This window comes from Saimiri boliviensis, chromosome 20, assembly GCF_048565385.1.
Source record: "Saimiri boliviensis isolate mSaiBol1 chromosome 20, mSaiBol1.pri, whole genome shotgun sequence".
NCBI lineage: Eukaryota > Metazoa > Chordata > Mammalia > Primates > Cebidae > Saimiri > Saimiri boliviensis.
Genome location: NC_133468.1, coordinates 31,947,824 through 31,975,103, shown reverse-complemented (window position 1 = coordinate 31,975,103; position 27,280 = coordinate 31,947,824). Strand labels below are relative to the sequence as shown.

The 27,280-nt window shown below is 51.6% G+C and overlaps 2 protein-coding genes across 11 annotated transcripts in view; both read right to left on the bottom strand.

Moving 5' to 3' along the window:
• Nucleotides 1-2,981, bottom strand: part of MUC17 (mucin 17, cell surface associated) — a 38,724-nt gene extending 35,743 nt beyond the window's left edge. For all 10 annotated transcript variants that reach the window (XM_074390507.1, XM_074390509.1, XM_074390513.1 and 7 more), the window contains exon 1: nt 2,800-2,981. In XM_074390507.1, coding sequence (XP_074246608.1) covers nt 2,800-2,884 — 85 coding nt within the window. In that variant the 5' untranslated portion in view covers nt 2,885-2,981. The remainder of the gene's footprint in view (nt 1-2,799) is intronic.
• Nucleotides 2,982-3,262: 281 nt separating this feature from the next.
• Nucleotides 3,263-27,262, bottom strand: LOC141582473 (mucin-12-like). Its single transcript, XM_074390517.1, has 6 exons — nt 27,182-27,262; nt 9,298-9,460; nt 6,608-6,684; nt 5,779-5,832; nt 4,889-4,961; nt 3,263-4,610 (listed from the first exon to the last, which is right to left on the bottom strand). Exons 1-4 carry the CDS (start codon nt 27,201-27,203, stop codon nt 5,813-5,815), a joined length of 282 nt encoding a protein of 93 aa, XP_074246618.1. The 5' UTR covers nt 27,204-27,262; the 3' UTR covers nt 3,263-4,610; nt 4,889-4,961; nt 5,779-5,812.
• Between the last annotated feature and the right edge of the window lie 18 nt (nt 27,263-27,280).

Genomic DNA, 27,280 nt, shown 5'->3' with positions numbered 1-27,280 from the left:
GATCACTTGAGGTCCCAAGTTCAAGACCAGCCTGGCCAGCATGGTGAAACCCCGTCTCGACTAAAAATACAAAAATTAGCCAGGCATGGTGGTGGGCGCCTGTAATTCCAGCTACTTGAGAGGCTGGGGCAGGCGAATCACTTGAACCCAGGAGGCAGAAGTTGCAGTGAGCTGAGATCTTGCCACTGCATTCCAGCCTGGGCTGGAATTATTCTAAGTGAAGTAACTCCGGAATGGAAAAACAAACATCGTATGTTCTCCCTCATAAGTGGGAGCCAAGCTATGAGGATATAAAGGCATAAGAATGTGTCACACCACATAAGAATGTGTCACACCACATAAGAGCAAAACAGAGCAAGATTCTGTCTTCCCCCCAAAAAACACATATTGGGTACAATATACACTACTGGGGTGAATGGTACACTGAAATCTCAGACTTCACCACTGTACAATGCATCCATGTAACCGAAAACAACTTGTACCTCCAAAGCTATTGAAATATACATGTATATACACACACACACACACACACACACACACACACATAATAAACAATAGGCTAGATGTGGTGGCTCACGCCTATAATCCCAGCACTTTGGGTGGCTGAGGCAGGTGGATCACCTGAGGTCCCAAGTTCAAGACCAGCCTGGCCAACATGGTGAAATCCCGTCTCTAATAAAGATACAAAAATTAACTGGTTGTGGTAGCACGCACCTATGATCCCAGCTACTCGGAAGGCTGAGGCAAGAGAATTGCTTGAACCAGAGAGGTGGAGGTTGCAGTGAGCCGAGATTGCACCACTGCTCTCCAGCTTGGGCAACAGAGCGAGACTCGGTCTCAAAAAAAAAAAAAAAAAAAGAATCTCTCGAGAGGAGGACAAGAGTGGGATGGTGATGGAAATGATGGATGGGGACAGAGCCCTAGACAGGGATGGGGAGGGTAGAGGGACCCCTGCCGTGGACAGGTGACTGAGTGTCCAAGCCTTGGTGACCCTCGTGCTGGGTGTGGGGGTCAGAGGGCAGCTGTGATGTCAGAAAAGGGCTGGACCAACAGACAGGACATTGTGTTTTGTTGACACAATATAACCAGGTGAGCTGCAAGACAAGAGGGTGTGTCTGCCAGTAAGGGCCAGGCTGAGGCCACTACAGCTCTCTCTCTAGGACCACACCCTTCCCTGGCATCCCCATCCCCCTGATCTGAGCAGGGGGTGGTGGGGGGGTGAGGCTCTGGGTCCCCAGAGAGGGGACACGGAAAGGGTCAGAGGCTGGCCGGGGCCCCAGGTGACAGCTGATGCCAGGTGCAGAGACAGAGGAGCCACAGAATCCTAGAGAGCAGAAACAGGGTCTGAAAGATCCCATTCTACAGAGGCAGAGACTGCGACTAGGGATGAAATAAGCAGTAACACGCAGGATGTGGGGAGAGCAGGAGGGGGCCGAGGAGAGGTGGTGAGAAGAGAAGAGAAGGGAAGGGAAGGGAAGAGGCTAGAAGAACCCGGGAACAGGGAAGGGAGGAGCAGTGAGAGAGGAGGGAGCCAGGTGCAGTGGCTCACCCCCGTAATCTCAGCACTTTGGGAGGCCAAAGTGGGAGGATCACCTGAGGTCAGAAGTTCGAGACCAGCCTGGTTAACATGGTAAAACCCTGTCTCTACTAAAAATATACAAAAATTCACTGGGCACGGTGGTGCGCGCCTGTAATCCCAGCTATTCAAGAACCTGAGGCAGGAGAATCGCTTGAACCTGGGAGGTGGAGGTTGCAGTAAGCGGAGATCTCGCCACTGCACTCCAGCCTGAGTGTCAGGGTGAGGCTCTGTCTCAGAAAAAAGGAGGAGAGACGGGGGAAGGAGGTTGGGAGGAAAACAAAAGATCAGTGTCTAAGACGCCGTCACTAGAGATACATCAACAAGGGTCTGGGAGGCACAGAAAGAGCAAGGAAGGGAGTGTTTTCATTACGATGAATGGGCTGCGGGTCTGCGTGACATCACCACAGGGTGACATCTGGAGGGGCAGGAAATCAAGTCCAGTTTCTGCCTTGGTTCCCCTCCACCCTTCTCTGGGGGCAGGTGAGGCGCAGAGGGAGCTCCCGGAGGGTGCAACAGGTGCCCACAGCCATCCCTCCTGCCCTGAGCCCCTGGGTCCCCACGGCCGTGAAGCCCAAAGCAGCTGAGCTGGAACGATCCCTAGAGGTCCTGATGCCTTGTCTTTTGGGGAGAAACTGAGGCAGGAGATGAACTGACCGGCCCCAGGGTGCACAGCTGGTTCATGGCAGGATTAGAATCTGGGGCTCCTGAGGATCGTGCCACTGTACTCCAGCCTGGGCGACAGAGCAAGACCGTCCCGTTTTGTGCCATATCCATTTGGCTATATCCCGAAGCACACAGCAGGACGTGCTGGTATGGGAGGTGACCAGAGAATTGGTGCGAACATTCAGTAGGTAAGAACAGACCCTAATACGGGTTGAGCATCAGTCTTGTGCCAGAAATCACACGGTGGGCGGGGGGCTCTTTTTAATCCTAGCAGTAGCCCTGAAAAGCAGGTGTTATTATTCTTGCTTTCCAGAGGGGAAACTGAGGCTCAGAAAGGGACACTAAGGCTCAGAGACACTCAACTGGAGGAGGCTCTGATGACCCAGCTCTTCCCCCAAAGCTCGCTGCGGAGAGGAGACCAAGACGTGGGCACAGGGCTGACTGAGCTCCAGGCAGTGGGCATCCATCCCCCTATTGGTGCCCTGGAGGCAGCCCTCCCTCACGGATGGGCAGCCAGAGCAGGCTGTTGAGGGCAGCAGGGCATGGGGGTCACTCACCCTGCTCTGTGGCAGCAGCTTGTCGGGGCAGGAGGGGGAGGACCAAGGTGAGCAGACACAGCGCCACGGTCCCCGGCCTCGGCATCGGAGCGCGTCTCACCTGCCCGTCACTGCGGGAGGAGCTGGCGAAATGAGCGTCAGCCAAGGAAACTCAGAAATAAATGGGCCCCGGAGACCTTTGATCCCTGAGACACTGGAGACCTGGGACCAGCCTGAGCCTGAGTCAGTCTGGAAGCTTCCCTCATGACTCGGGGTGCGGGGCCTGTTTCAGGCCAAAGGGCAGAGGGAGGGGGTGCCTCTCCCTGGCCAGGCAGCCCATAGGCAAGAGGGTAACCAGCTTTATCACCCCAACAGAGGGGCAGCCTGGGGGACCTGCAGGAGCCAGGAGGAGCTAACAAGACCCCCCGAAACCAAGGGAGGCCCTAGCAGGGACACCCCCTTTGTCTCTCTCTCTTTTTTTTTTTTTTTTTGAGATGGAGTCTTGCTCTGTTGCCAGGCTGGAGTGCAGTGACGTGATCTCGGCTCACCACAACCTCTGCCTCCGGGTTCAAGCAATTCTCCTGCCTCCTGCCTCAGCCTCCCAAGTAGCTGGGACTACAGGTGCGTGCCACCACACCTGGCTAACTTGTATTTTTAAGTGGAGACGGGGTTTCACGATGTTGGCCAAGATGGTCTCCATCTCTTGACCTCATGATCCGCCTGCCTCAGCCTCCCAAAGTGCTGGGATTACAGGCGTGAGCCACCGCGCCCAGACTCCCTTTGTCTCTTCTCTCACCCTTACTATTGGCCAGGTATGGTGGCTCACACCTGGAATCCCAGCACTCTGGGAAGCTGACACGGGTGGATCACTTGAGGTCAGGAGTTTGAGACCAGTCTGGCCAACATGATGAAACCCCATCTCTACTAAAAATACAAAAATCAGCCAGGCGTGGTGGTGTATACCTGTAATCCCGTTTACTTGGGAGGCTGAGGCAGGAGAATCGCTTGAACCTGGGAGGTGGGAGTTGCAGCGAGCCAAATGCATGCCACTGTACTCCAGCCTAGGCGACAGAGCAAGACTCTGTCTCAGAAAAAAATAATAAATAAATAGCCCTTCGTAGTGTCCTATGAGTATGCCATGAAGAAATGGTCATGGCTGGGCCGGGGAGTTCTTGGATCTAGTCTGGGGGTCCCGAGGTCAGCGCAGCTCCCAGGACCGTTCTGGAGCGACCCCGCCCTGGGCAAGCTCAGCAGAGCCGAGTGCTCACTCCCTGGCCGGCGGGGGTTGAGCCTGAGATCCTCTCCTGTCCTCAGAACCTGACCCTAGGTGTTTCTGCCACAGGGGCCTCGGCAGAGGCGGGCCTGGCCTCTGTCCTGGCTGGAGCAGGGGAGGGGGCTCCCTGCCCGGACATGGGAAGGGGCTGAATCCATGCCCGGATTCAGCAGCCAGCCCTGGAAGGAATGCCCTTCCCAGGAGGACTCTACCCACAACCCTGAACTGCAGAAAGAGGGAAAGGGAACCTCTCAGTTCACATTCTGAGCTTTAAGATCTGCTTTTATTGGTAGGGAAATTCCAGAGTGGGGAGCCACCCAGGAGCAGACAGGGTGCGGACGTTTCTGGATGGAGGGGCTCACAGCCCTCCATTTCCCCAGCAGGCGCACAGGCAAGGGACCGGCCAAGTCTGTCAGCTCAGAGCAGGACCAGCTTCAGGGCCTGACTTTGGCGGTCTCTGCTGGGCTCTGCTGCTCTCCTGTCCAGAGACAGATGAGGGTGGGAGGCCCCCACTGGCTCACAGAGTGGAAGCCACCACCTTTGGCCTCTGGATGTGGAGCTGGCGGGCAGGAGAGAAGAGGTGAGGCCAAGACGCAGACCCAGGGAAAAGGGGAGCCCCAGGGGGGAGGAGGGAGCCCCAGGAGAAGGAGGAGGGAACCCGCGGGTGGGGGGAAGAGGAAGTCCAGGAGGAGGGAGGGAGTCCGAGGGGGAGGGGGGCTGTGCTGGGGGAGGGAGGGACTATCAGGGAAAGGGAGGAAGTCTCTGAAAGGGGGAAGAGGGAACCCCAGAGGAAGTGGGGCAGCCTCAGGGCGTGGGGGCAGCTCGAAGCCGAGTCACCTCTGCGTTGGGGTGGGCCTGAAGTCGTTGCAGGCGTTCTCAAGGCCGAATCTGTGCTCCCTCAGATTCTGTTCTGCAGGGAGAGGCGGTGCTGAGTGGTGGGAGCCTTGCGGAGGGGTGGGGGCGGAACTCGGGGGCAAAGGGCATTTCTTACAGCAAAAGCAGCGCATAGGAAGAGTCAGCCGGGCATCTGCCCTCCACCCTTTCCCACTGCCGACCACCCTTCCGCCCCCGCATCGCTGGGCTGCGGGAAGTGCAGAGCCTGGCCCGCTGGACCCCAGAACAGGAGGGGGCGGAGCAGAAGCCCCCCACATGTACGGGGTGGAAGCCAGGGCCACGGAGGAGCTGAGGTGCAGCCACGGGCGCAGCGGTGAGGTCAGGGTGGGTGGGAGGCAGGGCTGGCTCTTGGTCAGCAGGGCCAGGCTCCCTCATAGCAACAGTAACCACAGCAGGCCGAAGAGCTGAGCCCGGAATCTTCCAGCATCGTCCCAGAGCCCAGCATCACTTCCTGGGCCCGCAAAACCACCGACTCTCTAGACTGGGCTCTCCCTGCACCTCTGACTTCTCCTTTCCTGCCTCCTTCGAGGTCAGGATCCTCACGCCCTACCTGTCCGTCCACAGTGGTTCCCCAGGGGGTTCCCCTTTAACCCTCCTTCTTCTCACTCTGCATCCTCCCAGGACTCTTACCCAGTCCGTGGTTCAGGCTGCAGACCCTCCCAGAGCTTCAGACAGGCACGAGCCTTGCAGCCTCCACTCAGCACTCCCAACCCCCCAACTCAGCGTGCCCCACCGGCGGCCCATCACCCATCCACCGGGGCCCAAGGGTCAGCTAAGACAACACCGGAAATCCTCCCTCACTCCCTGTCCCTCCCCCATCCCCTCAGCCTTACCTCCTCCACCTGGTCTCCCTGCTTTAGTGCCTCCCTAAAACCCACCTGAATGGCCTTTTGAGTAAAAAAAGAAAAAAGAAAAATTCAAAATGTGGCTGGGCGTGGTGGTTCATGCCTATAATCCCAGAACTTAGGGAGGCCAAGGCAGGTAGATCACCTGAGGTCAGGAGTTTGAAACCAGCCTGGCCAACATGGTGAAACCCTGTCTCAGCTAAAAATACAAAAATTAGCCAGGCGTGGTGGCGGGTGCCTATATTACCAGCTACTAGGGAGACTGAGGCAGGAGAATCGCTGGAACCTGGGAGGCAGAGGTTGCAGTGAGCTGAGATGGCACCACTGCCCTCCAGTTTCTCATGCAATGCCCCCTGCCCGGGACGTCCTTTCCCTTGTCCTCACTGGGATAAGGCCTCCCCGCTCACTGGGCTCTCCCTCTGTGGAGAGCACACCTGCTTACTCACCGGCTCAGGAATCAGACTCACGTCGGGCCTTATCTGACCCCCTCTCCCCACCCAGGCTGGGTCAGGTTCACCCCTCTGCTCCCTCTGCCCTAGGAGTGGCCCTATCATCCGGCTCAGCTGGGTGTGCATCGGACGCCCTCACCGGGTTGGTCTCTAGGGGCAGAATCTGCTTCTCAGCCACCCCAGCACCCTTGCACACAACAGTGATGGTGTCTGGGGCTGGGGCTGCAGCAGCAGATGGGGAATGGGCTGTCAGCTGCAGCCACCTCGAAGGGAGGCAGGACACCATGTCACCCCCACAGGCACAGGCCCCACCCTCCCTCTCTTCACCCTCCAGCTCTGCTCATCCCCTTGCCCTTAACGAGAGGTACCTTCCCAGGCGGCCGTCTTCTGGCAGTTGCCAGGGTTGCCTTCCTTTTGCCAAGCTTGAAACACATCGTACCCTCGCCTGCAGAGAGAAGTACTGCGAGCAGTGTGGAGGCAAGGAGGCTGAGGAGGGACTCAGTGGACCCTGACCTTCAGCTTCCCTCGAGGGGACAGTCGCAGCCACGCCTCGAGTCAGACAGGGCAGCAATGATGGCAGAGAACAAAAAGTAGCATCACTATGGCTTCCCCTCTTCCAAGGCAGGCTTCCTGGCTGCCCCTCACTCCCTTTCGTGGGCCTCAGTTTCCATATCCGTGATATCCCTGCCAACTTCAGGCCAGGGACAGCGCCAGGTGTCACAGCAAACTTTACAGGGGCAGCTTATCCCATTTTACAGCCGGGAGAAGCGAGACCCAGACGGCTCCGTCCCAGCTTCCCGGTGCGGTACTGTGCTCAGTGGCAGCCCAGGTGAATGATAACTAACCACAGGGAATGTCGCTACATAATCTAACTTCCACACATAAGTTTCTGTTTCCGCTCTCAGTGTTATGGTTTGAATGTATCCCTTAAAGTTCATGTGTTGGAAACTTAATCCCCAGTGCAGCAGTGCTGAGAGGTAAGACCTTGAAGACATGATTAGGTCACGAGGGTGCTGCCCTCATGAACGGATTAACGTCATCAAGTCAAGAAGTGGGTGTGTCATAAAAATCCATTTCAGATAGCTGAGGGCAGCGGCTCACGCCCGTAATCCCAACACTTTGAGAGGCCAAGGCAGGTGGATCAGTTGAGATCAGGAATTCAAGACCAGCTGGCCAACACAGCAAAACCTCATCTCTACTGAAAATACAAAAATTAGCCAGGTGTGGTGGCAGGTGCTTGTAATCCCAGCTACTCAGCAGGCTGAGGCCTGAGAATCGCTTGACCCTGGGAAGCAGAGGTTGCAGTGAGCCAAGATCGCACCATTGCACTACAGGCTGGGTGACAGAGTGAGACTCGGTCTCAAAAATATGTATTTCTTTAAAGAATAGCCCAGTGTGGTGGCACAGGCCTATAATCTCAGCTACTCAGGAGGTTGAAGCAAGATCACTTGAGGAGCGATCAGGAGTTTGAAGGAGTTTGAGGCTGCGGTGAGCTATGATTGCACCAGCGCACGTCAGCCTGGGTGACAGAGCAAGACCCTCTCTCTTACAGAAAAAAAAAAAAAGAAAAGTGAGTTCAGCCCTCTCTTCCTCTGTCCATGTGATGCCGACTGCCATGTTGTCATGTGTGATGCAGCAGAAGGTCCTCAGCAGATGCACCCCTTGAACTTGGACTTCTCAGCCTCCAGAACTGTGAGCCAAATAAACTTGTATTGTTTATCAGTTACCCAGTAGTGGTATTCTGTTATAATAGCACAAAATGGACTAAAACACTCTGCCCAACTGAGGTATCCTGTCGGAAGACTGCCCTTTGCTGTACCCAGGGCTGGGAGGGTCTGGGCACCCTGTCTGGCTTCCGTGGACCTCTCTGGTCTAGAAGGAGCAGAGCCTTAGAACATTCAGGCAGTGGCTGCCCCTGGGTCTGTCCCCTCTCTCTGGGCCTGCGGGGCTGGCCCCACAAGCTCATCTGTACTGTTTTATCTGGGATAGGCTGAGGAAGATGACCAGAATGATCAATGCGAGCAGCAGCACCGCCATCACAGCCCCCACGATCCCATACACCAGGCTCTGGGAGACGTTCCGTTCACAGGTCTCTCCCCAGTACCAGTGTGTGTCCATACTCAGGCACCTGGGGACACAGACAAGTTCAGGCTGGTCCCCAGGATCCCTCACATCCAATGTCCCAGGGGCTAACCCACTCTCCTAAGCACAGGAAGCCAGCTCTCCCTTACTCCTAGGGCTGGAGCTTAGCACCCAGAGAGCCTGGGTCCCTGACTTCCTCAGGCTGATGGGCACTGAGGTAGTGGGTGGGGGGGGTACCTGGAGACTGCAGATGAGGAATTCAAATGACTAGGGCTCAGGGGGACCCAAGAGTGTTTGGTGTCTTGTTCCAGACACAGGCCATTCACCCATCCGATCTTGAAGCAGCTGCCACCTAAATGGGCCTGTGATATCATGTTTTATATTTTGCACTTTACGGTCTGTGGACGTAGTGTTGTGACTGCAGCTAGAAGTGATTGTGAGTGACAGCAAGGCTGGGATGACGTAAGGGAAATTAACAATGAAGATAGAGCTAGAGATAGACATAGACATAAAGATAGACACAGAGATAGAGATAGATTTGGAAATTGATAGCACAAACTTTCTCAGGAAAGGATTGCCCAGCTCTGGGATGTCTGTGTCTCCGTGTCTATAATCTGCACCTACTCCTCATTCTTTTTCTTTTTTTCTCCATCCCTCCCTCCAGTATTTTAGTAGAGATGGGGGTTTTACTATATTGTCCAGGCTACTCTCAAACTCCTGGCCTCGTGATCTGCCTGCCTCGACCTCCCAAAGTACTAGGATTACAGGCATGAGCCCCCGAGACCAGCCCTACTCCTCATTCTTACTGGTGCAGGGGGATGGGGATGATGATACAGGGGAGAGGGATCTCCAGGAGTGGGGAGGAGGCACCTGCCACGCTCTCTACCCAATTCCACCGACCCTGTGGGTGACTGCTGGGAAGGGGGAGGGTCATGCACCAGGACAGGGTGGGCGCTGGGCTTGGGGGGGCACTCACAGGCAGCAGGGGCCACCGTGTTGCAGCTGACACCTGCCCTGGTTACAGTTCACTTGCAACTTCGTCCCTGTGGTGCATTTGGTCACACAGGCCAGCTTCCCATCTAGGACATCCACGTAGTACAACTGGGCATATTCTTTGGCAGCCTTCCGGGTGCATTGCTCTGGGGGAAAGGGACAGGCAGCATGAATGAGCCTGGCAAAGCTCACCAGCCCCCATGCTTAGTGCTCACACTCCACACAGCTGCTCACCTGGAAGTCAAAGCCCAGCGTCACCGATGCATCCACGAAAGTGCCGTTTTCGTTATAGCACAGTGTGGAGTCGGCCAAGATGGGGTTGGAAGGAAGATGAAACAGAAACGCTTCCTCTGCCTCCCTGGGGGTATTCAGGCCTCTCTCTTCTTCTATACCATGCCCTCCCCATTGTCGTCTTAGCCCACCCTAGTCACGCACCTGGGCTGGTGAGTAGGCTCAAAGAGGGATATGAAAGCTGGTGAAAACCTCAGCCTGGGACCAAGAGGGGCTGTTGGGAGCAGCAGCTCTGGGATCTGGGGAAGGTACCCTGGGCCTGGCTTCGGGGTCCCTATGGCAGAAGTCTTGGGAGTCCCAGAAGGAAGAAGAGATAGGTGAGGGAGAGGTCAAGGTCAAGATCTCCTTGATCTTGTCAGTGTCGGGGTTTTAGGTGAGCCTCCCTCTGCACAAATCAGGATCAATAATTGTTTTGGTTTCATTCATAATCTTGGCCTTTACAATCTCAGCCAGCCTTTCAAACAGTTCCTCATACTCCAAAGCGTAGTCCGCCTCCAGGATGACATCATTCTTGACCACGACGCTACCATTGCTGGAAGTGGGAATTGTTTCATCAGTGACCCATGTCACCACCCACCCAGCAAGTGGAACCCAAGCAGCCAGAGGGGTAATGGGACCCAGAGGTGGGAAAGCATAGAGTCTTCCCTCCAGCAACTAACCACCCAGACAGAGGGAGGAGAGGAAAATGATCCAAGGTCTCGAATATCAGTGATCGAGACAAATGCCAATGAGTGAAATTCATCTCTTGCAAAACAGAGGCTCTGGGGCAAGCAGGTGGAGAAATCTGAATCCCTGTGTCCTGTTGATGCCAAAGTAAATCAGTGCAGCTGCTGTGGGAAACAACAGCGGTTCCTCAAAAAATTTAAAATAGAATTAACACATCATCCAGCAATTCTACTTCTGGGTATATACACAAAAGAACTGAAGTAGTATATTGAAAGTAGCTGATGTCATGTCACCACACTTGGCTAAATTTTATATTTTTAGTAGAGTCAGGGTTTTACCATGTTGGCCAGACTGGTCTTAAACTCCTGACTTCAAGTGATCTGCCCGCCTTGGCCTCCCAAAGTGCTGGGATTACAGACATGAGCCACTGCGCCCCACTGATTTCCGGGAAGACAATTTTTCCGAGGACTGGGGCTGGAGGGTGTTGTGGGGATGGTTTCGGGATGATTCAAGCACGTTGCATTTACCAATAGATTCTCATAAGGAGGGCACAGCCTACTGCCGTCACATGCCCCGTTCACAGTAGGGTTCATGCTCCTAGAAGAATTAGAATACCACCACTGATTGAACAGGAGGCGGAGCTCAGTTTCGCTGGCCAGCAGCTCACTTCTTGCTGTGCGGCCCTTTTCCTAACAGGCCATGAACCAGTTCTTGGATTGGGGACCCCTGATGTAGACCCTTGTGTCTTCTATGGTATATAACCGTTTGGCTAGTGGGCAAGGTGTCGATACATAATTTTCTAAATCTTGACTGTGATTTGTAACGTAAATCATTAGGGCCAGGTGCAGTGGCTCACACCTGTAATCCCAGCACTTTGGGAGGCTGAAGCAGGCAGATCACTAGAGGTCAGAGTTTGAGACCAGCCTGGCCAACATGGTGAAACCCTGTCTCTACTAAAAATACAAAAAAGCTAGCCAGGCGTGGTGGCATGAGCCACCATGCCTGGCCAGAGAAAAAGTATCTTTAACACAACCCTGTATGATAATCAGCTTATGACAGCTCACACATGAGGACTGCATATCAGGCCTGTACTTCAGATTATGGGATGGAGGCGATGCACAAGCACGCAAAGATCCAAGTAACTGACACACCTATCAATCAAAAGACAGATGCTGGCTCAAGATTAGGGGCCTTGGAAAGAAAAGAAGAAGGAAAAAAAAAACCATAAAAAAAGGTAAAGTGGCCAGGCATGGTCGCACACACCTGTAATCCCAGCACTTTGGGATGCCGAGGCAGGAGGATCACCTGAGGTCAGGAGTTTGAGGACAGCCTGGCCAACACGGTGAAACCCCATCTCTACTAAAAATTCAAAAATTAGGCGCTGTGGTGGAGCACTCCTGTAATTCCAGCTACTCAGGAGGCTGAGGCAGGAGAATCAATTGAATCTGGGAGGCAGAAGTTGCAGGGAGCCAAGATCATGCCACTTCACTCTAGCCTGAGTGAAAGAGCGAGACTCTATCTCAAAAAAACAAAAGACACAAAGTACACCAAACTGAGGCCGACATTGCCTCACAGAGATCAGCCCGCTCTCCCCTTTTGCGAGCGAATACTGTGCATAACAAACTTCTGCTGCTTACTTTGCTGTTTGTATATGTCACACCCAATTCTTTGTTTGGGGCACCTAGAGCTTGGCACCATCTGGTAACACTGAGATCAAAGGCAAATGTGCCCCCTGCCCCTCATGGGGGCTCCTAGACCCTCAGTACAATGAGGAGACAGCAGAGGCCCCTACGAGGGCAGGACAGGGCTCAATGCAGCTGGGCAGACTCTCCTGCCTCTCGTCAAGGAAGGCTTCCAGGAGGAGGTGATACTTGACCTGTCATTTTTTTCCTTCTTCTTTTAAAGAAAGGAGTCTCTTGGGTTTACTCATAAATTTTACTGGAATTTTTAAGTTATAAAAGTGAATGTGACTGTTGTCACCAAACAATGAAAAGACATATAAAGGTAGTTTATGGTCATCTCCATAACTGACTCACAAAATATGAACAGGGTGGGGAGAGCTCGCATTTATTGGGTACGAATCAGTTCCTGTACTCATCTATCACTTAAATGGAACTCAGTGATTCAGGAACTACCTGGGAATGCCTTTGCCCTTGTAGGCTGTGAAGTCCGTGAGGGTAGAGAACATTTCTGGCCTGTTCAGCTGGCCCCGTAGAGGCTCAATGAGACTTTCCTCAGTGACTGAGTCAGTGAATGCCGGAAAGTCAAAAGGATGCTTAGTCCCCGAATATAAACATCACAAACAACCTGCAAGGTGGATATGGCTATTTTTTTTAGGAGTCTCACTCTGTTGCCCAGGCTGGAGTGCAGCAGCACGATCTCAGCTCACTGCAACCTCCACCTCCTGAGTTCAAGCAATTCTGGTGCCCTACCCTCCCAGGTAGCTGGGATTACAAATGTGTACCACCACGCCCGGCTAGTTTTTTTGTACTTTTAGTAGAGATGGGGTTTCTCCTGCCTCAGCCTCCCAAGTAGCTGGGATTACAGGTGCCTGCCACCATACCAGACTAATTTTTATATTTTTAGTAGAGACAGGGTTTTGCCATGTTGGCCAGGCTGGTCTTGAACTCCTGACCTCAGGTGATCCACCCACCTCAGCCTCCCAAATTGCTGGGATTACAGGCGTGAGCCACCACGCCCAGTCACTATTTCTATTTTACATAGGAATCAAGGTTCTAAGGATAAATAATTTCCAAGGTCACTCAGATTATAACATAGAATTCAAGCACATTCTAAAGATGGCTTTTGGCCAGGGATGATGGCTCATACCTGTAATCCCAGCATTTTGGGAGGCCAAGGTGGGAAGATTAGTTGAGGCCAGGGGTTCAAAAAAATTTCAATATTAGCCAGGTATGGTACCTGCATCTGTAGTCATGTTCTCAGACACGTACTGAGTCCAGCTACTCAGGAGGCTGAGGCAGACAATCACCGAGCCCAGGAGTTCAAGGCTGCAGTAAGCTATGAGTCCGTCACTGCATTCCAGCTTGGGCAACAGAGAAAGATCCTATCTCAAACAAAACAGAAAAGGCCAGGTACAGTAGCTCGTGCCTGTAATTCCAACACTTTGGGGGGCCAAGGTGGAAGGATTGCTTGAACCCAGGAGTTTGAGATCATCCTGGGCAATATAACGAGACCGCATATCAAGAAAAAATTAGCCAGGCATGGTGCTGTGCCCCTGTAGTCTCAGCTACTTGGAGGCTGAGGCAGGAGGATCACTGGAGCCCAGAAATTCAAGGCTGTAGTGAGCTATGACTGGGCCACTGCACTCCAGCCTGGGCAACAGAGCAAGAAAGAAGAGAGAGAGAGAGAGAGAGAGAGAGAGAGAGAGAGAGAGAGAGAGGACTTTTAGCCCCAAAAAAACGGTTAGAGGAATAAAGAGGAAGAAGGGGAAGTTTTGAGGGTGGGGGAACAGCATGTGTGGGGGCCCAGAGGTGAGTAAAAGTGCTGATTGTGTGTTTGGGCTGAGGGAAGACACTAAGATAGAGGGCAGCTGGGAAAATGGGTATGAATCCACTTGGTTCAGTCCATGATCCCAACCGTGACTTCGAAGCTGAGCCCTGGAGGCTGGGCACGATGGCTCACGCCTGTAACTCCAGCACTTTGGGAGGCTGCGGTGGGCAGATCACCTCAGGTCAGGAGTTCGAGACCAGCCTGGCCAACATGGTGAACCCTCATCTCTACTAAAATTACAAAAATTAGCCAGATGTGGTGGTGGACACCTGTAGTCTCAGCTACTCGGGAGGCTGAGGCAGCAGAATCACTTGAACTGGGGAGGCAGAGGTTGCAGTGAGCCAAGATCGCGCCACTGCACTCCAGTCTGGGCAATAGAGTGAGATTCCATCTCAGAAAGAAAAAAGAAGAGGAAGAAGAAGAAGGTGAAGGAGAAGCAGCAGCAGCAGCTGTGCCCGGAGGCTTCAAGAAGGGGCATGGAGGGACAGAGGCTGATGAGGCCCAGGCAGTGACATGGTGGGCCACCGAGAGACACAAAGAAGGCACGGACACTCTGTGGAATGCAGGGGACCATTTCCAACATGACCTGCTCTCATGTGCCTTTGCTCCTGGATTCATACTATTTTCTCCGGTGTGTTACCTTTCAATTTGTCCTTAACCACTCACATCTCCACAACAGTTACCCTCGCAGGTCACACCACACTTGAGCTCCCAGTGACTGACTCCCGATCCATCTCATCCCGCTGCCCTTCCTCTTTCTGAAATCTCACATTCAGTTCCGAGGACACCGTCACCTCCTGACGCTCCTTCTCCCCACTTCCCACAGCCCTTGCCTGCTCACTAACTGGGACCCCGAGGTTAAAGGCTTTGGCTCTGCCACCCCATCATCCCCCGGGCTAGCAAACTCCACCAAGCCAAGGCTCCTTACCCACTGCAGGAGGGACAAGGGAACCATGCTCTGCGTGAAGAGATTCAGACCCTTCGCAGCCTGGGATTCTGGTGGCAATGGTGTCCCCAAAAGATGTCACAGAGCAGGTAGGGCGGTCCTTCCCCAAGTCAACCTACAGGGTCAGGGTGCTCCACAAGGAAATAGGGCAAAGGAAAACTGAGCCCCTTCTCCCAAGAGGCTCAAATGGCCGACAAGCTCAGGAGAAGGAAAAAGGAAATAAATGTCACCAGGAAGCAAAGAAACCCAAAACATAGCAAGAGACTATTTCTTCTTCATCTATCAAATTGCACCCATTATGATGACAGATGACTACAATAGCGGGCGTTGGTTGGGGATCTTCCATGTGATGTTGACTTGGCATCATAGTTCCAAGGGATAATTTGAAAATATGCACCAGGGACCATAGGAAGAGTCATGCCTTTTTGTTTGTTTGTTTTTGTTTTTATTTTTGTTTTTTGAGACAGAGTTTTGCTCTTGTTGCCCAGGCTGGAGTGCAATGGTGCAACCTCGGCTCGCTACAACCTCCACCTCCCGGGTTCAAGCAATTCTCCTGCCTCAGCCTCCCAAGTAGCTGGGATTACAGGCATGCACCACCAGGCCCAGCTAATTTTGTATTTTTAGTAGAGACGGGGTTTCTACACGTTGGTCAGGGTAGTCTCGAACTCCCGACGTCAGGTGATCTGCCCACCTCAGCCTCCCAAAGTGCGGGGATTACAGGCATGAGCTACTGTGCCCGGCCAGTCATACCGGTTTTTTTTTTTTTAGGAGTTGAGGGTCCCACTCAGTCACCCAGGCTGGAGTGCAGTGGCACAACCTGAGCTCACTGCAGCCTCAAACTCCTGGGCTCAGGTGGTCCTCCCACCTCAGCCTCCAGAGTACCTCAGACCATAGGCCCCACCATGCCCAGCTGATTTACTATGTTTTGTAGAGATGGGGTCTCCCTATATTGCCCAGGCTAGTCTCAAACTCCCAGCCTCCAGTGATTGTCCCACCTCAGCCTCCCAAAGCACTGGAATTACAGGCCTGAGCCACCACACCCAGCTGGTGATATCATTTTAACAATGCCATTTCTAGTTACTCATCCTGAAATAATCTGATGCAGATATAAAATAAAATCTATACAAGAATGTTTATTGCCTTGTTACTTATTATAGTAAAAAACTGAGGTATACATGTTCAAGAATAGACAAATAGGGGGCTGGTTATATGACGGTGGTATTCACAGACTAGAATAGTAATCAGCCATTAAAATATAAACCATCCATAGAATAAGTCTAAATACATAGTCAGAAATAAAATGTTAACAATGTTTATCTGAATGTTAAGATGAAGGGGGATTTTTTTAGGCTGGGTGCGTGGCTCACACCTATAATCCCAGCACTTTGGGAGGTGGAGGTGGGTGGATCACCTGAGGTCAGGATTTCAAGCCTGGGAAACGTGGTGAAACCCTGTGTCTAATAAAATACAAAAATTAGCTAATTTTTAATGAGTCTGAGATCAGAGTGATGATATAAGAAGCCAAGAACACCAGGAGCTACCAGGAGCTAGAAAAGACTGGCCAGGCATGGTGGCTCACACTTGTAATCCCAGCACTTTGGGAGGCCAAGATGGGTGGATCACCTGAGTCAGGAGTTCAAGAGCAGCCTGGCCAACATGGTGAAACCCTGTCTCACCATGGGTGGATCACTTGAGCCCAGGAGTTCGACATCAGCGTGGACAACATAGCAAGACCCATCTCTACAAGACGAAAAAGATACACAAATTAGCCAGTCTCATAACCTGGCCTCTAAATAAAGAAAGAAATATGTTTTAAGAAAGGAAGAAGCTAGAAAGGCAAGGAGAGACCTTCCCCTAGAGCTGTTGAAAGGAGTGTGGTACTCATGATAACCTTGACTTCAAATTTCTGGCCTCCACAACGGTAAGAAAATAAATTTCTGTTGCTTGAAGCCACAAAATGTTAATTTCTTGTGGCAGATTTAGGGAATGCATACACAGAGGCATCCCGATTACAGCAAGGGGTAAAGAATGGGGACCCTGGAGCTGGAAGGCTTAGGTTCAAATCCCAGCTGCTCCAACTGATGAATGGGTGGCCTTGAGCAATTTTTTTTTTTTTTTTTTTTTTTTTTTGAGATGAAATCTCACTCTGTCGCCCAAGCTTGAGTGCAGTGATGCAATCTTGGCTCACTGCAACCTCCACCTCCCGGGCTCAAGCAATTCTCCTGCCTCAGCCTTTTGAACCTGCCACCATTTCTGGAATTTTTGTGTTTTAAATAGAGCTGAGGTTTCACCATGTTGGCCAGGCTGGTCTTGAACTCCTAGCCTCACGTGATCTGCCCACCTTGGCCTCCCAAAGTGTTGGGATTACAGGCATGAGACACTGTCCGCCAAGCAAATCAGTTATCATGTCTGTGCTTCTGTTTCCCCATGTATAAAAACCCAAAATCAGGCCGGGCGTGATGGCTCATGCCTGTAATCCCAGCACTTTGGGAGGCAGAGGCAGGCGAATCACGAGGTCTAGAGATTGAGACTATCCTGGCCAACATAGTGAAACCCCGTCTCTACTAAAATACAAAAGTTAGCTGGGCGTGGTGATGCTCGCCTGTAGTCCGAGCTACTTGGGAGACCAAGGCAGGAGAATTGCTTGAAGCCAGGAGGCAGAGGTCGCAGTGAGCCAAGATTGCGCCACCGCACTCCAGCCTGGTGCCTGGCAAAACAGCAAGACTGTCTCAAAAAACAAAACAAAACAAAATCCAGCTGCATCCACGTTGAAATTAAAAGCAGAAGGAAATTAAACAAAAAAAAGTAACACAACCTTCTTAGGAGTGTTGGAATGTTTTGAAGGTTAAATGAGATAATATTTAGAAAAGTGTCCAGCACATAGTCATTAACATCCCACGAAAATAAATAAATAGATAAGTGTCTAGCACACAGCAAGCCTTCAAGGAATATTTGCCGTTTTTCATACATATATTTTTTTCTTTTTATTTATTTATCTTTTATTTATTTATTTATTTTGAGACGGAGTTTCACTCTTGTTACCCAGGCTGGAGTGCAGTGGTGTGATCCTAGCTCACTGCAACCTGAAACTGCTAGATTCACGAGACCGTCTCCCCTCAGACTCCTGAGTAGCGGGGACTATAGGGACACACCACCACGCCCAGCTAATTTTTTATTTAAAAAATATTTTTGCCTACGTTAGTCTTGAATTCCTGGCCTCAGGCAATCCTCGAACCTCAGTCCCCCAAAGTGCTGGGATTACAGGCATGAGTAAGCCACCATGCCTGGCCCATTTTTAATGTTAATATAATACCCAGACTATCGGGTCCCTGTTGGCTTCTCCAACTGGGGTGTGGGAGTCCCTGGGCCTTCTCACACCCCAATGAGCTGTGTGTGACCCCAGCTCATCCCAGTGCCACCCCAAGATTTGATCTTACCCAGGAAATCTGATTACCAATAGCCTAATTCTCTCTCTGGCTGCTTGTGGCTTTGTCAGTTGTGAATTCGTCTAAGGCCTTTGAGCATCTGTTAATACAATACTTCCTTCCTGTACTACTTCTCAACCACCACCAAACTCAAACTCTATCTCTCCCGGTACCCTCATGGACCCCCGCTGTGCCCCTCCAGCCCCGGGCCCCCTCTTGTGGCTCCAGCAGCACAATGGGCTGTGGCCGTTTCTGCCCCAATCCCATCTAACTCTGCTATAAACTGTTTATTCACCCTGCCTCATCAGAACACCTGCCCACCAGACTTTGGTGTTTGCTGAATGAGTAAGTTTATGACTTTCTGTGTAAAACAGCACTCCTCGTACTTGCTTTAACTTTCACATCACTCGAGTCTCAAAGGTTGCCCCTTTGTCTATTGTGAACAAATCTGTTCTCACCTCCACCACACGCTTCCCAATTTTATAGATGTTAATCATTTCCACCTCCAGCTTCACCTTTCTAGGCTAAAGAGCGCTGACCCCTTCAGATCCCTGCCCCTGACCCTACCTCTCCAGGGCAGACACTTGGTCCCTCTCCCCTGCGCCATCCCCTCCCCGGCCCTTACTAGGAACACTTTGGAACTTCATGTACCCAAAACAGGACACCGCTTCCAGTCCTCATGTGGATCCCTGGCATTTTTCTGGCATTTTCTGGTCTTTGCGCCCTCGGCAGCACTTGGAGAAGGTAGAGTTCTAGACTGTGTCCCTATTCCTGAAGTCAGGCCACCGGGACAGCCCCTCCCAGAAACCCCACGGTCACTCCAAACTCAACAGGCCCAACTGGAGACCCCTGTCATCCGCCAAAGGGAGGTTCCTGTCCTTCCACTCAATACAGCTTCCTGGGCTGTCCATCTGCTCTTCCAGAGTGGCTCTCGGCGCCTCTCAAGAGGCCTCTCTCAAATGAAGATGGTAGAAATAAAAACCATAATATCAGAGATGAAGAGTTCTTTTCTAACTTTTTAAGATTATTATTATTATTATCATCTCTTGAGACAAGGTCCCTCTCTGTTGCCCAGGCTGGAATGCAGTGGCACAATCACAGCTCCCTGCAGCTTTGACCTCCTGAGCCCAAGCAGTCCTCCTATCTCAGCCTCCCAAGTAGCTGGGACTACAGGTGCACACCACCACACCCAGCTAATTTTTTTCTGGTATTTTTTTGTAGAGACGGGGTCTTGCTATGTTGCCTAGGCTGGCCTGAAACGCCTGAGCTCAAGCTATCCTCCCACCTCAGCCTCCCAAAGTGCTGGGATTACAAGTGTGAGCCATTGCACCTGGCCAAAGACTTCCTTTCAGCAGGAGGATTAGCAGATAAGACACAGGAGAGGAAAGAATTAGTGAAGACAAGTCAATAAAAGCTGAAGATAAGTCCGTTTTTATCTTCAGTCAATTGATAAGTCAATAAAAATTACCCAAACTAAAACACAGAAAGGGGTGGTAGGGATGTGTGCAGAACAGAGTATCCAAGAGCTGTAGTCCTATATGGAATGGCTTCATATATGTCTCATTGGACTCTCAGAAGGAGAAGAGAGAGAGAATAGGGCAGAAGAAATATATGAAGACAATAATCACTAAGAATTTCCCAAAATAAATGAAGGGCCACAAACCACAGGCATTATAGTCAGAGTCAAATTGCTGAAAACCAAAGATAAAGAGAGAAAAACTTTTTTTGAGACAGGACCTCACTCTGTCACCCAGGCTGGGGTACAATGGTGCCATCATAGCTCACTGCAGCCTCAAATTACCAGACTCAAGAGATCTTCTCCCCTCAGCCTCCCAAGTAACGAAGACTGTAGGCATGCACCACTATGACTGGCTAATTTTTTGCAAGATATGGGATCTCCCTATGTTGTCTGGGCTGGTCTCAAACCCCTGGGCTCAAGGGACCCTTCTGTCTCAGCCTCCCAAAGTTCTGGGATTACAGGCATGAGCCACCACACCCAGCTTTTTTTTTTTTTTTTTAAGATGGGGTCTCACTATGTTGCCCAGGCTGGGGTCTCCCAAAGCACTGGGATTACAGGCACGAACCACTGCACCCAGCCAATCAAGAGAAAATCTTGAAGGCAGCCTGTGTTAGTCAGCTTGGGCAGCCATAGCAAATATCATAGACTGGGTGGCTTAAACAATAGAAATTGGCCAGGGGCAGTGACTCATGCCTGTAATTCCTGCACTTCAGGAGGCTGAGATGGGAGGATAGCTTGAGCCCAGGAACTCAAGACCAGCCTGGGCAACAAAAGCAAGACCTCCATCTCTTAAGAGAAAAAAATAGAGATTTATTTCTCACAGTTCTAGAGGCTGCAGAGTTCAAGACCAAGGTGCCGGCCAACTGAGTGCGTGGTGAGCACCCACATTTTCACACTCCAGCCTGTAGAAGGGGCTGCAGCCATGGCAGTGGATCCATCCCAGAAGCCCTCCCCTGCAACCCAGGCCTCCAGGACAGCTACACCCAGAAACTTCACCATCACCCCAGACTCAACAGGCCCAACTGGAGACCCTCATCATCCAGCAAAAGAGGCTCCTCTCCTCCCCGTCAACACAGCCTCCGGGACCATCCATCTCGGTATCCCACAGCCAACCATCAGGTGGAGCCCCCATTTCCAGGGGAACCAGGTTCCCAGTGGGGCCTTCGTGTCCTCCTCCCAGGAGGATTTGGGAGCCTCTCAACAGCCTGTCTGATGCTGGTCTGCCTTACAGGGGCATCCCCAGCCCTACTCTGCCCACAGAGGTTCCTTTGATGTCTAAACACCTCAGCTTGGTCTTACTGCTCGTGTCACCCACAATGCACCAGCACCACCGCACCCTCCCCAGCAAACATCATGCTCAACCCAGCACGTGTCTCCTCGTCCTTCAAGGCATTCGTACGCCTTAGCTCCCGTGCACAGCCGTGGAAATGGTGTCTGTACCCACTCAGCGTGGTCTTCCCTTGCTCTACTGTCTGCTTGGCCAAAACCTCACCAATCCTCAGTGTGCGCTGGAGTACCCAGAAGAGACTGCAGAGTGTAGGAAGGAAATCAAGCCACAGATGGTGGGCCAGGCGCGGTGGCTCACACCTGTCATCCCAGCACTTTGGGAGGCCAAGGCGGGTGGATCACTTGAGGCCAAGAGTTCAAGACGAGCCTGGCCAACATGGTAAAACCCTGTCTCTACCAAAAATACACACACAAAAAAAATTAGCTGGGCGTGGTGCCACACACCTGTAGTCCCAGGTACTTGGGAGGCTCAGGAGAATCACTTGAACCCTGGAGACAAAGGTTGCAATAAGCCAAGAGTATGTGGCTGCACTCCAACCTGGGAAGCAGAAGAGACTGTCTAAAAAACAAAAAGGCTACAGACGCCACTGGCAGTCTCTGATCTGACATCTGAACTGCTCCCAAGGACCCACAATACATTCCTGGAGCAGGGGATGTTTGCAGAGAACTGAGGTCCTCTAGAGGGGGAGAATAGGCACAGGGCACAAATCCGCTGTCAAGTGCTGGTTGTGTTAATTATTTGCTGTGTGGCCCCAGGTAAATCTCTCATCCTCTCTGAGCCTCCATTTCCTCATCTGCCCTGACTTCCTTACACAGTCCTCCTTGTGAGAATCATATGAGCTGCCTGCTGGGAAGTGGCTTTGTGAACGGCACAGCCCTCTGCAAGAGGAGAGCAGGGGACTCTGGGTCTAATCAGACCTTCCAGAGCCTTCCACAGTGGCCCTACTTGCCTGGCCTCTCCCTCCTGCTCTCTGCACTTGCTGTAGATAGATGTTTTTCTGACTTTTGCACACGAAGGGATTGGCCTGTATTACCTTTGCCATGAAATTATAAGCATCTGAGGGACGGGAGCTTTGGGTTACTTGGGGGCCGTCTCTACACTCGCCTGGGTACACAGAGGCAATGCCACCTGCTGACTCCTGGGGCCTTCATCCTCACTGTCATCACCTCCACTACCCTCTCCTTGGGTAATCTAACCAGAGAGATCTGCCGGGCCAGGCCTGGGGAGCAGGGATGGGAGGACCCCTCCTAAGACCCATCCTGGCCCATGGCTTCCCACTCCTGTTATTACCTTAAAGGTAATCTATGTGTCATTAATAAACTCTCATAATGTCCCCAAATCCACAGAGTTGGTCACTCCAGCCCTTGAAACTCTCTCATCAGCTCCTCCCAGCCTGTACCCCTCTCCCAACAGGTGCGGGCGGGGTAAAGCAGGTCTCCCCTGTCAAGGCTGGGCAGGCAGAAGCAGACTCGGAGGGCTTGAGTCCCTGGCTGGGAGGATGGTGGAACTTCCCTGGTGGGTTACCTTAAAGGTGTCCTTCAGGGCTCCAGAGACCCCCACTCCAGGTCCCCTGCCCCCTCACCACCCCTGCTGCCCACCCCACAGCCTTGAACTCAAAGTCTCCCTCTCTTGCCTCTCTTCACCCCTGTCCACCTCTGCCAGGAAGGAATCAGAGAATCTGCTCTGCATGAGGGAAATCAGCGGGTGACCATTCATCTCTCAGCCACAGCCATGACCAGGCTGAGCGAGGACCCTCTTGTGATGTCTCCTCCCACAGCCCCTCAGACCTATTTTTGTTCGTTTGTTTTGTTTTTGAGGCGGAGTCTCGCTCTGTCAGCCAGGCTGGAGTGCAGTGGATTGATCTTGGCTCACTGCAACCTCCACCTCCTGGATTCAAGCAATTCTCCTGCCTCAGCCTCCCGAGTAGCTGGGATTACAGGCGTGCACCACCATGCCCAGCTAATTTTTGTGTTTTTACTAGAAACAGCGTTTCACCATGTTGGCCAGGATGGTCTTGATCTCCTGAACTCGTGATCCATTCGCCTCGTCCTCCCCCAGTGCTGGGATTACAGGTGCCAGCCACCACAACTGGCAGTCATTTTTTTTTTTTAAGATGCTGTTTTGACCTTGCCCAGGCTGGGGTACAATGATGCAATCTTTCCTCACTGCAGCCTCCAACTCTCAGGTTCCAGTGGTTCTTCTGCCTCAGCCTCCCCAGTAGCTGGGATTATAGATGCACACCACCATGCCTGGCTAAATTTTTGTTTTTAGTAGAGATGGGATTTCACCATGTTGGCCAGTCTGGTCTCGAACTTCCGACCTCAGGTAATCCGCCCACCTTGGCCTCCCAAAGTGCTGAGATTACAGGCATGAGCCACTACGCCTGGCCCCCTCAGCCTTTTCTAACTGAAGGGATTTCCCAGGCACACCTGAGGCTCCCCCAAGTCAAGGAAGGATGCTGTGAGATGCCCCCCTGAACTCCTTCTCTCCCCACTAGGGCTGGCAGCCTGTGCAGTGCCTCTGTGAGGTTTGGAAAGACCCATCCCTCCAGCAGATAAAGCCTCCAGGATGAGGGCAGGCAGAGACCACTCTGTGGCAAAAAGCCCCTTTGTCCTCTCAGGGGAAGCCTGGAGAGCAGAAGCTGTGGATTTCACTCACCCCTTGGCCAGGGGCTGTGTGCAGACCACCCTCTGCACAACCACAGGCACCCACAGGTCTCCACAGTGAGCCCTTCAACACCCCCAAAGGCAAGATGAGGTCACAGCATGGGTCTCCAGCCCTGTAGCAAGCCTCTCCCATGCAAAGGTGGGGAAGCCACCTGCAGCCCTGCTGCCCAGGGTGGGGCATGCACTAGGACCACCCAGGAACTCTGGACCTGGAGCATCAGCCCAGGAGCACTCACCCTCTGTCGCTGTAGCTGTAAGGGAGATGCAGAGCCTGAGAGCCAGTGTGAGAATCCAGATCACCAGCTATCTCAATTGATGCAGAGAAGGGCTTTGACAAAATTCAACAGCCTTTTATGCTAAAAACTCTCAATAAACTAGGTATTGAAGGAACGTATCTCAAAATAATAAAAGCTATTTATGACAAACCAACAGCCAATATCATACTGAAGGGGCAAAAACTGGAAGCATTCCCTTTGAAATCTGGCACTAGACAAGGATGCCCTCTCACCACTCCTATTCAATACAGTATTGGAAGTTCTAGCCAGAGCAATCAGGCAAGAAAATGAAATAAAGGGTATTCAAATAGGAAAGGAGGAAGTCAAACTGTTTCTATTTGCAGATGACATGATTGTATATCTAGAAGACCCCATTGTCTCAGCCCAAAATCTCCTGAAACTGATAAGCAACTTCAGCAAAGTCTCAGGATACAAAATCAATATGCAAAAATCACAAGCATTCCTATACACCAATAACAGACTTAAAGAGAGCTACATCAAGAATGAACTGCCATTCACGATTGCTACAAAGAGAATAAAATACCTAGGAATACAACTAACAAGGAACGTAAAGGACCTCTTCAAGGAGAACTACAAGCCACTGCTCAGCAAAATAAGAGAGGACACAAACAGATGGAGAAACTTTCCATGTTCATGGTTAGGAATAATCAATATCGTGAAAATGGCCATACTGCCCAAAGTAATTTACAGATTCAGCGCTATCCCCATCAAGCTACCAATGATCTTCTTCAAAGAACTGGAAAAAAACATCTTAAACTTCATATGGAACCAAAAGAGAGCCTGCATAGCCAAGTCAATTCTAAGCAAAAAGAACAAAGCAGGAGGCATCGCACTACTGGACTTCAAATTATACTACAAGGCTACAGTAATCAAAACAGCATGGTACTGGTACCAAAACAGAGATAGAGACCAATGGAACAGAACAGAGGCCTCAGAGTCAAAACAATATATCTACAACCATCCGATCTTTGACAAACCTGACAAAAACAAGCAATGGGGAAAGGATTCCCTGTTTAATAAATATGTTGGGAAAACTGGCTAGCCATGTGCAGGAAGCAGAAACTGGATTCCTTCCTGATACCTTACACTAAAATTAACTCCAGAAGGATTAAAGACTTAAACATAAGACTTAACACCATAAAAGCCCTAGAAGAAAATCTAGGTAAAACCATTCAGGACATAGGCGTAGGCAAGGACTTCATGACCAAAACACCAAGGGCATTGGCAACAAAAGCCAAAATAGACAAATGGGACCTAATCAAACTCCACAGCTTCTGCACAGCAAAAGAAACAGTCATTAGAGTGAATCAACAACCAACAGAATGGGAAAAAACTTTTGCAGTCTACCCATCTGACAAAGGGCTGATATCCAGAATTTACAAAGAACTAAAACAGATCTACAAGAAAAAACAAACAAGCCCATTCAAAAGTGGACGAAGGATATGAACAGACATTTTACAAAAGAAGATATACATGAAGCCAACAAACATATGAAAAAATGCTCATCATCACTGGTCATTAGAGAAATGCAAATCAAAACCACATTGAGATACCATCTCACACCAGTTAGAATGGCGATCATTAAAAAATCTGGAGACAACAGATGCTGGAGAGGATGTGGAGAAATAGGAACACTCTTACACTGTTGGTGGGAGTGTAAATTAGTTCAACCATTGTGGAAGACAGTGTGGCGATTCCTTAAGGACCCAGAAATAGAAATTCCATTTGACCCAGCAATCCCATTATTGGGTATATACCCAAAGGATTATAAATGGTTCTACTATAAGGACACGAATGTTCATTGCAGCACTGTTTACAATAGCAAAGACCTGGAACCAACCCAAATGCCCATCGATGATAGACTGGACAGGGAAAATGTGGCACATAAACACCATGGAATATTATGCAGCCATCAAAAATGATGAGTTCATGTCCTTTGTAGGGACATGGATGAACCTGGAAACCATCATTCTCAGCAAACCGACACAAAAGCAGAAAATCAAACATGTTCTCACTCATAGGCGGGTGTTGAACAATAAAAACACATGGACACAGGAAAGGGAGCACTACACACTGGGGTCTGTTGGGGGGAAATAGGGGAGGGACAGTGGGGGGTGGGGAGGTGGGGAGAGACAGCATGGGGAGAAATGCCAGATATAGGTGAAGGGAAGGAAGGCAGTAAATCACACTGCCACGTGTGTACCTATGCAACTATCTTGCATGTTCTTCAAATGTACCCCAAAACCTAAAATGCAATTAAAAAAAAAAGAAGGCCAAGAAATGAGAGCCTCCCAGGAAGGGATCAGCTGTATATAAAAAGGCCCCAGAGACTTTTGCCTTAAAGAAGGGCAGTGCCTGTCCCAGGGTAGAGGTGAGGTGATGACTTTAGGTGAATGACGGGTGGTGACCACAAGGAGTTAAACAAAGGGCAGCCTGTCCACCCTCCTCCCTTATAAGTCCTGGGGCAGTGACCGCCCTGAGCCGGGGTCCGTCTCTCAGCGGAAGTCAGAGTCACTGCGGGTGGAGCCCCGCAGGAGGGAGGGGTGCAGGCTAGAGGTGAGAGTACACCACGGGTGCCAGGGGGTGGGGGCAAGAAGCCCCGGGGAGCAGGTCAGCATGGAGGGAGAAGTTCAAAACCGCAGAAGGGGCAGCTGGCAACAGCCTAGACCAAGTGAAGGACCCTCCACTCCCACCCTGAGAAGCCCCTCTCTCTTCCAGCCATCCCGCCCCATCCCCCGCCTCAACATGGTCCTTTCCAAATGTCCCGATTCCGGCCCTTCTCCTGGTCGGCATGCCCGTTCATTCCTGAGACTTTATGGCCTTGGACTCCACCCTGCCCAGAGACAGAGGTGATGAAAGGTCATGATGGGCCACTGCCCAGGGCAAAGATCACAGGGGCCTCTCCCAGGCCCACACCCAAACAGCCAAGGGGACAGGGTAGTCCTGATCACCCTCAGCTCCTCAGGCTCCTGACTGCCCGAGACAGCAGGAACAGAAGGGCCCCATGCCAGCATGGACAGGCTCTGCTGTGTGCATTGACTATCAGGGTTTGGGGTCTTGTGGGAGGTGGCTCGAGAGATCGTTGGGGAGGCCCAGCTTTACCCGTCCTTGCAAAAGCTAGCTGAACCAGCTGGCCCTAGCCCCAGGGCCACCCCCCTCCCTGACCCAGCACCAGGGGTCTCGAGGGGGGTGGGGGGAGCACAGATGACAAAACCCAGGGGGCCCCAAGCCACTCCCCAACAAAATGGGTTCCCACCAACCTGTTTTCATGAGGAATGTCATGGCCCCCAAGGGGACCCACAGACCCCCTCCTTCCTCCCTGGGAGACTCGGGTGCTCCCAGCATCCTCCTGCAGCGCC

Coding starts and splice junctions, on each gene's coding strand:
- LOC141582473 (XM_074390517.1), bottom strand. CDS start 27,203: ATGACATTCCTCATGAAAACAG. Junction 9,461..27,181: donor GACATTCCTCATGAAAACAG/GTTGGTGGGAAC, acceptor CCTTTCCCCCAG/AGCAATGCACCCGGAAGGCT. Junction 5,833..6,607: donor GAAGACGGCCGCCTGGGAAG/GTACCTCTCGTT, acceptor TTTACTCAAAAG/GCCATTCAGGTGGGTTTTAG.